The sequence below is a fragment of the Dasypus novemcinctus genome, chromosome 7 (assembly GCF_030445035.2).
Source record: "Dasypus novemcinctus isolate mDasNov1 chromosome 7, mDasNov1.1.hap2, whole genome shotgun sequence".
Taxonomy (NCBI): Eukaryota; Metazoa; Chordata; class Mammalia; order Cingulata; family Dasypodidae; genus Dasypus; species Dasypus novemcinctus.
In genome coordinates, this window is record NC_080679.1 from 79292286 (window position 1) to 79305337 (window position 13052).

General features: G+C 39.6%; 1 protein-coding gene across 2 annotated transcripts in view; it reads left to right on the forward strand.

Moving 5' to 3' along the window:
* LOC101434015 (low-density lipoprotein receptor-related protein 2-like) overlaps positions 1–13052 on the forward strand; it is a 122119-nt gene that overhangs the window by 77808 nt on the left and 31259 nt on the right. The window contains exons 39-53 of one of the 2 annotated variants that reach the window (XM_058300682.1): positions 91–249; positions 970–1259; positions 1785–1988; positions 2536–2778; positions 3408–3533; positions 4143–4262; positions 5586–5717; positions 6068–6266; positions 6997–7292; positions 8072–8588; positions 8857–9009; positions 9407–9577; positions 10497–10720; positions 11304–11481; positions 12177–12373. In XM_058300682.1, the coding sequence (XP_058156665.1) occupies positions 91–249; positions 970–1259; positions 1785–1988; positions 2536–2778; positions 3408–3533; positions 4143–4262; positions 5586–5717; positions 6068–6266; positions 6997–7292; positions 8072–8588; positions 8857–9009; positions 9407–9577; positions 10497–10720; positions 11304–11481; positions 12177–12373 (3209 nt within the window). The remainder of the gene's footprint in view (positions 1–90; positions 250–969; positions 1260–1784; positions 1989–2535; positions 2779–3407; positions 3534–4142; positions 4263–5585; positions 5718–6067; positions 6267–6996; positions 7293–8071; positions 8589–8856; positions 9010–9406; positions 9578–10496; positions 10721–11303; positions 11482–12176; positions 12374–13052) is intronic. The other variant, XM_058300683.1, reaches the window with a different exon arrangement.

Consider the following 13052-nt stretch of genomic DNA (forward strand, 5'->3'; position numbering starts at 1 on the left):
TCACAGCTGCTTTCCTAGGATGCTAACTTTTTTTTAAGTAAAAAGGAATGAGTTTCTTGTGGTGAATTAGGACTCCCTCTGGCTGCCTAGGTACTTGTACTGGACCGATTGGAGCAGCAATGCCAAGATTGAGAGAGCCACCCTGGGGGGGAACTTCCGGGAATCAATTGTGAACACCAGCTTGGTCTGGCCCAATGGACTCACTCTGGATTCTGAGGAGGAACTTCTCTACTGGGCAGATGCCAGCCTGTATGTTCTTTTGTTACTCTTGCCTGTATTGATAGAAAGGGCTTTGTATGGTATCATGAAAATAAAATATGCTAAAATATAGAATCACAGGATTATGTAGCTCAGTGAACATGTTTGCTGCTTAATTTTTTTCTTTTTAGTAATTTTGAGCTAACAAAGTCATGCAAAATGTGCACATACATCACCTGTCCACCAACATCTTGCATCGTTGTGGAATATTCACTACAAGTTATGAAAGAACATCATCAAAATACTGCTATGCTATGGGCCATTGCTTACATTTGTTTTATTTTTTCGATACAGCCCCCTCTTATTATAACCATGAACTAGAATTGTGCAGTTGTTGTAATTCCTGAAAGTGTGCTTTTGTCCTGTTAACCATAGTGCATCATCCATCACATGACTCATTGTGTTATACCTCATAATTAGTAGCTTAGTTGATGTGAAGTTTAATTACAAATGTAACTCATAGGCAATGCACACTTTTTTCTGGGCTTTCACATTGTCACTAAAGTTTTTGAGTATTTATTTAGTATTTTAGTTTTGGTCAGCTTCTCTACCAAAACAAATTTTATAAAGTTTTCCTCATAAACTTCTCCAGCCCTTAGGTAATTGCTTCACATTCCAGTACCCAGTGTGAATGAATTAGGCATTGGGCTGTGAGATGGGAAAGTCACTTTTTCTGGATTGCAGCTTTTTTTCTTTTTGCTTCACTTTTAGGAAGAAGATCGAACGCTGCACTTTGACAGGCATGGACCGTGAAGTTATTTTCACCACAAACTTACATCCTTATTCCTTGGTTCTTTATGGGCAGTATGTTTACTGGACTGACTTGTCCACAAAAGGAGTTTATAGAGCTAACAAATACGATGGGTCAGATCGTATGGCCCTGACCATTAATCTGCCCAGTTATCCTACTGACATTTATGTTCTCGATAAGAGCCAGCAACAGCGTTGTAGCAATCCTTGCACACTGTTTAATGGGGGCTGCAGCCACATATGTGCACCAGGTAAGGCACTGGACACGTAGAGAGTAATGATCATGATGAAACGTAGTCATATGTTTCAGGACTCTAGCTCTCTAAAGGATTTAGTTCTTCTACTTGTGTGATACTACTTTTTGTGTGTAGATAAGAGGTAATAAAGGTATCCACATTTATTGGAAAATTTGTTATTTTTTATTAAAAATTTCTTCTGTTCTTTCCCTCTTCCTCCTATTTCTCATTCTTCCTTCCTCCCATCCCCCCTCCTTTTTAAAATTAGACTACTTGTAGGTTTACAGAAAAATCATGCATAAAATATGGAGATCCCATATATCACCCTGTTAACACCTTGCACTACTGTGGTACATTGCTGCAGTTGATAATTGTACTGTTAACTTTAGTTTGGGATATATATATATATGCATATTCTTTTAGTGGTTGTGGCAATATGACTGGGCAGAGTTTCAACAGCTTGTCTCACAGAGCATTTGATGTAAGAGCAAGTGCTATTCTTCTGAAGGAGATAATAGAATGTTTTCCCCGCTTTTTCAGGTCCAAACGGTGCTGAGTGCCAGTGCCCTTCTGAGGGTCACTGGTATATGGCCAACAGCAATAAGCACTGCATTGTGGACACTGGTCGGCGGTGTGAGGGGACCCAGTTCACCTGCCTCAATGGGCACTGCATCTCGGAGCAGTGGAAATGCGACATCACCAATGACTGTGACGACGGCAGCGATGAGTTGGAAAGTGTCTGTGGTGAGCTGAACATTTGTTAGCAGCTAGCGGCATCTTTATGCCAAGTGTTCAGAATCTTGCCGTGCGTGGACTGGATTAGAGCCTAAGGCTCCTACTGGAGCTGAGAAAACAGTTACGGTGAGAAGGCAGGTTGCCTTTCTGTTAAATCACGTACATCCTCGTATTGGCTGTGGCTTGGGATATGGTGCTTTAGTAGGAAGCTGGACTAGAATCCAGGATCCTATCTGATCTTCCACCTGAACAGATGAGAAAGGTACAGTGAGGTCAGTTCCTACTTTCTAGCAGATTGTAACAACTGGGAGCTTAGATACATGAAATGACTGGCATTTCCTTAAAATACTTCAATGACTGAAAAACATATATGGCATAGTTTACTACTGACTAATTTAAACTATTGTCTTTGCACACTGTCCATTTTGCAGCCATTTTTGCCTTTGAAGGTAAACTCTCCATTTTATTTGATTGGGTTTTTTGTTTTGTTTAGAAAGTAGGCTGATGCTTTAATCTTCAATGAGGTTTCTTCAGTATTTCTTTTTTGCCCTCTTAGCATTTCACACCTGCCCGGCAACAGCCTTTACCTGTGACAACAGACGATGTGTCCGAAACGATTTTCGCTGTGATCACTACAATGACTGTGGCGACAACAGTGATGAGATAGGGTGCCAGTTCAGGAGCTGTAACTCCACCACGGAATTTTCTTGCAATAATGGAAGGTGCATATCTCTTCAGCATGTCTGCAATGGTGTAAATGACTGCCGTGATAATGGCACTTCAGATGAGAAAAATTGCCGTAAGTCCATTTTAAGTACTATTGTGCTTTGGGATCATCAGAAAAACGAAGGCTTTTTGGAAAAAACTAGTTCTGTATTAATCTAAAATGTAAATTTCCTTTTCATATATTCTCCCAACTGATAGTTGGATTGTTTTCTGTAATTGATGGACGCATACCACCACTCTTTTCTCTAGCAATTATCAACAAATCTCGTCTTATCCATTTCCAGATAAAGACATGACTTCCATTAAAATGCTAAGCAAATATTCAAATTCTGTCACTTACCTCCAAAATGTCTTTTTACAGTTGTACTTTTCAAATTTAGGATTCAAACATTATTATATATTATACTTTAATATAAGGTTACAGGTTTTTACTTAGGTTTTGTAGTCATAGCTCTATAGTACTCCATTTTGGGTATGTAATGGTTATTTAACTGAAAGTTGGTACTGCTTCACCAACCCCCTACCCTGCATCTGTTGGGAATCTCTTTTTACCATAGAATCTATAGAGTGATCATGACCATGCCTCACTGATAGCTTTTCCCCTCTGGTGGCTTTAGTTCTGTAATAGACTTGTTAGCATGGACTGTATTTATGATATTTGGTGGATATGTTCCAAATGTTTATCTGATCATCTTTTTCAAGCTGATACCACCTGCCGTCCTGGTTACATAAAATGTGAGCATGTAAATATTTGCATTCGTCGCTCTTACTTGTGTGACGGAGATGATGACTGTGGAGATATGAGTGATGAGAACCCCACTTTTTGCGGTCAGTACACAGACCTGCTTCTTTTTTTGTTGTTGTTGTTCCAGGGATGTATCTTGAGTGTATATCTTGATGCATTTTGACCTTGCAAGAAGCCTAGATTCTGCCATGAATTTGCATGCTAAATTATTATTTACACAGAATAAGATTATAGTTCCCATTAGTAAGCAGTATTTTTATATCTCTTTATATGTTTGAGAACAAGCAATTTCTTGTATTTTTTATCTCTTTCTTAAGCTTGACAACTTTGAGATGCATAAATTAGGCATTTAGGAATTTAGGGGATGTATTTGACCAGGGCTATCAAGGTTAGGGCTACCAAAAAAATATAGGCAGTCTCCCACTAACTCAAAGTCCTCTATTACAAGGATGAATAATAGGAGAACTAGAACATGGTTAACTCTCTGGGTGGGAGGTGCAGAGGTGAGTTTAAAGATGGTCATGTAGTTTTGCTTTTTATTTTAGTGCATGCCACTTGCTCCCAATGGAAAACTATAAAAATGGCTACTTCTGAATCCCCAGTCTTCCATTCTTGGCAGACTGTTAATACTGATGGGAGCAACTTTTTTTTTTCTTTTTTCTTATAAGTTTTATCTTCTTTTCTTCTTCTAGCTGCTCAAACATGCAGTGGCAATGAATTCCGGTGTATATCTGGGCACTGCATTCCTGCCCAGTGGTATTGTGATGGAGGTAAAGATTGTGCTGATGGCTCAGATGAACCTGCCTCTTGTGGTAAGAGATGTGGTAACAAACATGAAAATATTGTGATGCAGTCAGACCACCTCTTCTAGCCACTTCCAATATAGACCTGGGTCATAACTGCTGAATGTTTGCACTCCCCTCTCTTGTTCCCAGCTGGGATGTTGAAACCCTCAGCAGATATTCACTAAAGTTTCTGTGTGGGGTGCTGATCAGCATATGGAGGTTACAGATTGATGGATGGTAATTATGTTAGTGGATTCATTTAGTACAGTACCTGGCATGTAGCACAAAATTTTAGTTGACTTGCAATTTCTGATTTATGGATTCAACAGTGATTGGAGTCATCAGATACATGTGACAGCAGCACACAGCCTCTTCCTGTTCTCTCTTTGTGCCAACTTATAAGGTGGGGTTCCATGGCCATGTGGGCTCTAGGGGTCATCTTGGCATATTCCTGCAGGCAGGAAGCTGCTGTTTACCTTTTTTATATACATGCATATTTTTTACATAGTTGCATAAAGTATGAAAGTCTACTAGCTTCAAATTTGAATCAATAGTGCTTCATGGGTTTTTAAACCTTTCCTATTTTTTCACTATGAAAATAATGCTGAATGCACATGCTTCCTATATGTGAAATATTCTTACAAGATAGTAGTGTTGCTGTGTTAAAGAGGATATGTCTCTTCAAAAGGTCCCTGACCCTAGGTTTGTGGACGTCTTGATTAGGTTATTCAAATAAATAGGGTCATCATGTTTAGGCACATCAGTGAAGATAAAAACTCACTCTCCACAATGAGCTCATAGTCCAGTGAGGGGAGACAGACAACACATACATACCTGTACATTGCATGTTTTTTTATTTTAAAATTTTTTATTGTAACAGATAAAACATTTTCCACTTTTCCACTTTCAGGTGTACCATTCAATGGTGATAATTATGTAGTATGTTGAAAGATGATAAAGGCTATGGAGAAAAGAGAAAAGAGGAGGGAAATGGCCATTGGGAGTCCTGGGGGTGGGTGGTTTGTGCAAAAGGAAATGGTTTTGGATGAACAGGTCCTCCTCCTTGGCAAAACCTAGCATAGCTGTATACAAGTTCCGAGTTTCTGTGCTCCAGCAGGCATCTGAGAATTCACCAAGTGCTTTTTATTTGAACATTTGTCATAATTCATGAAGGAACATGCTCATTCATTTATATGAGGTTTCACTTTGTTGCAGCCTTCTTTTTTTTAAAATATACTACCCGAAACACATTTTTCACCACATTCACCGACATAATTTAGTGCTAATCTCTCTGAGATAATGCTGAGTGAAATAAGCCAGCAACCAAGAGTGCTTTTTATCTTTTTTCAGAGTCACATGAACGAACCTGCTTAAGTCATCAATTCACATGTGATGATGGGCGGTGCATCCCAAGTTATTGGGTCTGTGATGGTGATAATGACTGTGGGGACATGAGTGATGAAGATGACAGGCATCACTGCGGTAAGTGAAGCTTGTGAATTGCCCACATAACATTCCAGGAAGCACAATAGAGAGTATGATGCTATTTAATTGAATGAACACTGACCAAATGTTTTTCACTCTGGAATTGTTTGGTATCATCCCTTTAAATGTTATGAAATAGGAGCTCAGTGGTTAATTGCCTGCTTCCCATGTGCAAGATCCCGGATTCGATCCCTGGTACTTCCTTAAAATACATGAATAAATAAGTAAATAAATAAATATTACAAAGTGGGCAACAGTTTTATGAAGGCTTAGAAGTAGATCTGAAAATTTTTATATTAATTTTATAATGAATTTGAACTTTATGGTCTTTGATTCTTTGGTTTCAGAGAATAGAACCTGTTCGAGTTCTGAGTTTACCTGTCACAGCACACCTTCCTCCAGGAAGTGCATTCCCCGAAACTGGGTCTGTGATGGCGATGTGGATTGTGCTGACGGCTCAGATGAGAATCAGAATTGCACTGGGAGATCTTGTTCTGGAGATGAATTCACTTGTAATAATGGACTGTGCATCCATCATTCATACAGGTGAATTGAGGATTAAAAATTTCAAAAAAAAAAAAAACTCAAAAGTCAGTGGGGGTCAGGATTGTCCTACCCAGTAGGCACAGGGACTGCCTTTTTTTTTTTTTTTCTGAAAAATCAGAAGGTAGAAGATATATGCTGCCATGAAAGGCATAATATGGCTCTTCAGTGAATCCAGGAGATGAGTGAAGTAGGCTCTGAAGCCTTGGTTTGGTAGAAGCATAGATGAAAAAAGACAGCTCTCTCTGCTATTAGAGCAAGCTTGATGATAAATGCTGTTCCCTTTACCATAACTCCTGGTGGGAGTTATCATGAATAAGTATTATAATGAAAGATGGAGGAATGTGTTTGCCAGTGCCATCATTATCCAGTTTTAAGTAGCAAGCACTGGGGTGTGAACCCTCCTTTCATATGGCTTCCCAGATATTTCCTGTGCCCGAAAGTCGTCTCATCGTCTGATCAAAAAAAATTACAAAAGTTGTATTTGTTGATCAACTGGGGAATGATTTCTAATAAATATTTCTAGAGCCACATTACCAATGGTAGCGACCAGACCTGGAGAAGTTGTATAAAATGCCAAATATTATATTCTGTTAGAGCTGAGAATTGGTGGGGTGGATCAGGATGCTGGAAGAGAGGGAACTGAGGGGACTGGTGATCATGTCCAATTGGGTGGTCATTTGAGATTTGCCATTAAACCTCTCCAAGAGTGGTTCTGGTTCTCATAACACAGGTGTGACCGGCACAATGACTGTGGTGACTACAGCGATGAGAGGGACTGCTCGTACCCAACCTGCCAGGAGTCTCAATTTACCTGTCAGAATGGGCGCTGCATTCCTAAGGCTTACATGTGTGATGGGGGTAATGACTGTGGAGATGATTCTGATGAGCTGGAGCACCTGTGTAGCACCCCAGAACCCACGTGCCCCCCTCATCAGTTCAGGTGCAACAATGGCCACTGCATCGAGATGGAGAAAATCTGTAACCACATAGATGACTGTGGTGATGACAGTGATGAGAGAGCATGTGGTAAGTACAGCAGACGATTTGGGAAGAGGGGAGATTGAATGTAAGTTTTCAGAAAGGCCTCTAAGTAGAAAGTTATCAGAAAATACTACTGCTTGTAAATCAGAGGTAGGGACTCCTTGGTATATGTAAAGTACCTGCACAAATAGTTTTGGATTAGTGACTGTCTCCTAGGGTGCCTTAATGTGTTCTTGGGTGATTGAATGTTATAGTGACAATCACCCTCTTACCCCTTACTTTACCTCAAGTAAACCAGTAGGAAAGGGTCCTGTTGGCTTAGCATCAGTGTGGTGTCCATTGTTCGTAGTGCAGGAACCGATGTTGGCTTTGACTCCATATTTAAGAACTAAATGCTTTGAGGGAGGAGACTGTACTATTTTTACCTACATGGGAGCTGCACTCCTAAGGATTATACTTGAGATGGGGAGAATGACTGTGGAGATGGTTCTGATGAGCATTTCTTTTTCTGCAGAGAGAGCAGTTTTCCCGGAACTCCCTGGCTGCTCCTCTGCTCCTTTCTACTGCTACTTTACCTCATTATTGTTTGTTAAGAGAAGGTTGGAGGCATAGGACTGAAAGTCAAACTTTAGTTTGTTTATTGGTTTAGCTTTTAAAACCACTGGTGAAGGATTAGGTTGGGGAAGAAGTGGAAAAATAGTGACTTGACTAATCCATGGCTTTTAGCATAATACTTTAAGAATTGGGAATGTTGACTTTGGACCATCATGGAGGACCTGCTGCACACATTTTAGTGTCTCTAATAACTCTCTTTTTATTTTTAGGCATTAATGAGTGCAACGACCCTAAAATCAGTAACTGTGATCATAACTGTACAGATACTCCGACCAGTTTCTATTGTTCTTGTAACCCTGGTTACAAGCTTATGTCTGACAAACGGTCTTGTGATGATATTGATGAATGCATGGAAACGCCCTCTGTCTGTAGCCAGAAGTGTGAGAACACGGTGGGCTCCTACATCTGCAAGTGTGCCGCTGGCTACATCCGCGAACCTGATGGAAAGCGCTGCCGGCAAGACAGTGACATCACACCCTCCCTCATTTTTAGCAATCGATACTATTTGAGAAACCTAAGTATAGATGGGCAGTTTTACTCCCTCATTTTGCAAGGTCTGGGCAAAGTTGTGGCACTGGATTTTGACCGTGTAGAAAACAGATTGTACTGGCTTGATACAGAGAGGAAAGTTATTGAGAGAATGTTTCTGAATGGGACCAACAGGGAGACAGTCATAAGAAGCAATCTACCAAATGTGGAAGGTCTGGCTGTAGACTGGGTTACTAGGTAAGAGAAAACTGATTAACTCTAATACCTATTTTATATCACAAACATCCAGAAATGCACACTCAACATGTTTTTTGAATTCATGACTATAATATTGGAGGATTTTTCTTATTCCGAGAACCCCCCCCCCACCTTTGCCTCCTTAGTACTTACCTTTAGTAACTTTGTATTGAGGGGATGGAAAGAGGGGTTGAAAGATGAAAAGTGGTTTAAATACACAGTGTCTCCAACAAAGCACCTGTGTCTAACTCACAGCACTCCATTTCAGGAAGCTCTATTGGCTGGATGTCAGTCTGAATTGCCTCTCTGTCTCTGACCTTGACGGTCGATTCCGCCGCAAGCTGGCTGAACACTGTGTGGATGCCAACAACACCTTTTGCTTTGAGTATCCCAGAGGAATTGTCCTTCATCCTCAATATGGGTATTGGGTTCAGCTTCATACCCCGTTTCTGCCTCTGTTCCCCTAAGGCCAATGTCCTGCTGGGGCTTGACTTTCCACTTTTCCTGTCTAGTAAATGATTTAATATAATGGGTAATTGCATGGTTTGTTCAATCATCACATCTTTTAGCTGCATGCAAAGAAAATTGTGGTAAAAACATATTTACTGGATTCTCCATTGAAATACATACTAACTCATGTTCATCCTTGAAAACTTGGTATTCACCATCCACATTTTTGTTTGCCATTTAACAGGTTATTTTCTGTTAGTTTCTTGCTTTCTGAGAGGTCTGTAGAATGTAAACCATTTCTCTCTGCAGCACAGCTATGGTGTTTGGCTGCGGCTTGCTGGACTGACCTTTTGTGTTTGCTTAAACAGGCATATCTACTGGACAGACTGGGCTTACCGGGCATATATCGGGAGAGTAGGCATGGATGGAACCAATAAGTCTGTGATTATCTCTACCAAGTTAGAGTGGCCCAATGGCATCACCATTGATTACACCACTGATAGACTCTACTGGGTAGATGCCCACCTCGGTTACATCGAGTATGTACAATTGGGGAGCTGTTTATTTCAAACGCCAGGGTTGTGTTCCAGTGTGTTAATCCCATGCAACTTCTAACTGGCCTGTGTGCCTGGGGCTATTAATATTTCTCTTAAGTTAGTCAGCTTTGGGTTAACTTCCCTTTACTTAGCATCTGCCTCAATATATGGTGGACTTAATAGTATGCATCTGACATTATTTGATAAATCTAGTTGTAGATTTCTGTAACATAGAATGACATGTTTTATATAGCACTAGTTTGCAATTAAATCATGCATTCTTTCTGGTAAAATATTTTTTACTGTTCAATGAAATGTATGATATGCATCGTAAAAAATGCTTTATTACCAAATCAGTTCATGTTATTTTGTGGAATTAATAGCTATAGTTTAATTGGACGGTGGTAATACCTTCTGGATAAGAATTTTGAAAGCATTTGAAATGAAAAGTGTCAATTCAGTAGAGCTAAGTTTAAAGGAGGCCATTTGCTGTTAATTGTTAAGTAGGCAAAGTTAACCTTGCATCCTAATATTATTCCTCAGCCTGAATATTCACTCAGATTATACTAAGAACCCAGCTTCTCTACTGAAAGTTTCACAAGATAGCTGAATTCCAGCTTTATACTGCTATCCTCCTCTGATTTCTCTTTTGGTGGACAACTTTCTTCTTTTTATCTCAGAGTGCTTACTGGGGAACATGACTATAAGAGGTTATATACTACTTTGCTGGCTGCATCTGCAGGAAAGCAGCCATGATTATGAATTAGTGGTTATTCCTATTTTTAAAGCATGCCATTTTCAACCTCTACAGTCAAAATATCCTTTACAATTACTTAGAGAGTATACATTTGGGGGAGGATGTTCTTCAATATTAATTTATCCTTAAAGGCATAGAATGACTGTTTTCTTCCTCCTGTCTCAGGTATTCTGATTTAGAGGGCCGCAGTCGGCATATTGTGTATGATGGGATGCTGCCTCATCCCTTTGGCATTACGGTTTTTGAGGACACCATTTATTGGACAGATTGGAATACAAGGACAGTTGAGAAAGGCAACAAATATGATGGCTCAGGCCGGATGGTGCTGGCGAACACAACACACAGACCATTTGACATTCGTGTTTATCACCCATATAGGCAACCTATAGGTGAGTACGTGATTCAGAAGTTGACAACGGTTGCTCTAGGTTCTGCATACGTCATTATTGTATCATAATATCATGACTTATAAAAGATATGGTGCTACTGCATGTTTTCTTCAAAATATATGAGAATTGAGGGAATGGAAATATCTACCCCTGTCCCTGAAAAGGTTATTTTGAAAAAAATAATCTAAGGTTAACAATTGTTAAAATATTTTAAGTATTAAATGCCAAAGATTTCCCCTTAAACCATAAGACAGTTATCACTCCTATTGACCTCTATTTTCAAAGAAATGCTTAAAGGAAAGTTACCTGCCAAAGATACTGCTTGCTTTATCATCCACATACTTCTTGGCTGGACTTAAAAGGGTTTGGAATCATGAATATGAGCAAGTATCTTACCTACTCTTCCAGGACTTTTTTTTTGCTATAAATAATCTTCTGTCCTATTTATGAAATGTTGGGAAAAGCATGAAATGAGTATAATGATTTCTCTCGTAAGAGGTGAGGAGTTTAATGCCAGGTGAGTAATCTGTGCTTAATACTCCCTTTAAGCAAATGAACATTTATATTCTTCCTTTTCCACCAGTGAACAATCCCTGTGGTACCAACAACGGTGGCTGTTCTCACCTCTGCCTTATCAAAGCGGGAGGCCAAGGATTCACCTGCGAATGTCCAGACCACTTCCAGACCATCCGAACTCATTTGTACACTCACTGCCAGCCCATGTGCTCCAGTACCCAGTTCCTGTGTGGTGACCAAGAAAAGTAAGACTTTTCTACTTCCTATGTCTTATAAATGGTCTTAAGCATCAGGGAAGTGTCTCCTGAAAAATAGCCTTCTACAGTGATATAATTCCACACACGTGCTAGACTTGCTGCCTCATCTACTATCCCAGAGAATCCAGGGATTCCATTCTATTTTGATCATTTGGGCTTGCTATGAATCATGGCCACAGATCACTCTCTAACTATGGCCAAAGACCTCGATGACTAGAGGAATCAGAGTGGGGTGGAGAGAGGCATTAATGCAAATCATAGCTTCTAAATAGCATCAATAGATTCCATTGCAGGTTATTTTGATTAGTAAATAAGCTTAAGAATCTGTCATAGCACCTATCATGCTGTACTCTTCAGTTTCCCAACCAGTATGCCAATGTTTTATATCACTCTGGCTGACCATTCCAATCAGTGCCACTAGTAGAGCCAGAACTAACACACAGTCCATTCTGTGTGGTGGAAATTTAATCACAATACCCATGTATTTGGGTCTATCTCTTATAGTTACATTTTCTCTAAAGCCACATCACAGTAATCTAGTTTTAATTGATCCTCTTCATGGGCCACGAGAGAATTTATTTCCTTACTTGCATTTCAGTGCTGGGACTTCTTAGAGTCTCCAGTGCCCCCTCCTCCACCTTCTACAGCTTTGTTTGAGAAGAGCTCTATTTTTTTCTGTGCAGGTGTATTCCTATCTGGTGGAAATGTGATGGACAGAAAGACTGTGCTGATGGCTCTGATGAGCCAGCCTTTTGCCCCCAGCGCCACTGTCAACTCGGACAGTTCCAGTGCACTGATGGCAACTGTACCAGCTCACACTTCTTATGCAATGCTTACCAAGACTGCCCCGATGGATCTGATGAAGATGATATCCTTTGTGGTGGGTTACATTGCTTTATGCCTCCTTAGTCCCATATCTTAGTTTTGGAGTATTTTTTTCCCAACCCTCCTGATTATTAGTAATCATAATTATATACGATTAATTTGTAATATCCTTTATTAGTATTATGTATTTATTACAGTTCAATGAGAGAACATTTTCATATTTGTTCTGTTAATCACCATCCGTTTTCCACCATAGGAAGTCTGTTATACTGCTATACAGTCCCATGCTTTGTAGAATCCATTTAAAGTGTACCTTCAGTTTTGTTTTGCTAGAAATCTGTACCAGGTAGATGTTTGTAGTAGATAGTTTTGTTTTCACAAAGACCATCAGTGACTCAATCCTTAATTTTACATGCAAGAAAAGGATTTGGAAGGAGTAACACAGAAGGAATAACTGGCCGTGTAGTGCTGATGATTATAATAAGTGCATTAGAACGTAGATCCTCTAAAAGTATGATCCAGGTTTCCAGGATCTATCAATGGAAATTAGCAGTGTCTGTTCTTTTTTTCTTTCTTTTTTTTTTCTATTTAAAGAAAATTTATTGAAGTCTCTTGTTCATACATGAAAATACACAAACAATAAGTATATAGTAAATTTGTGAACTTACAAAAGAAACCTTGTGTTTGACATGGCAACATCTGTTCTTGAGGACTTCAAAGATGGTAACCACCTG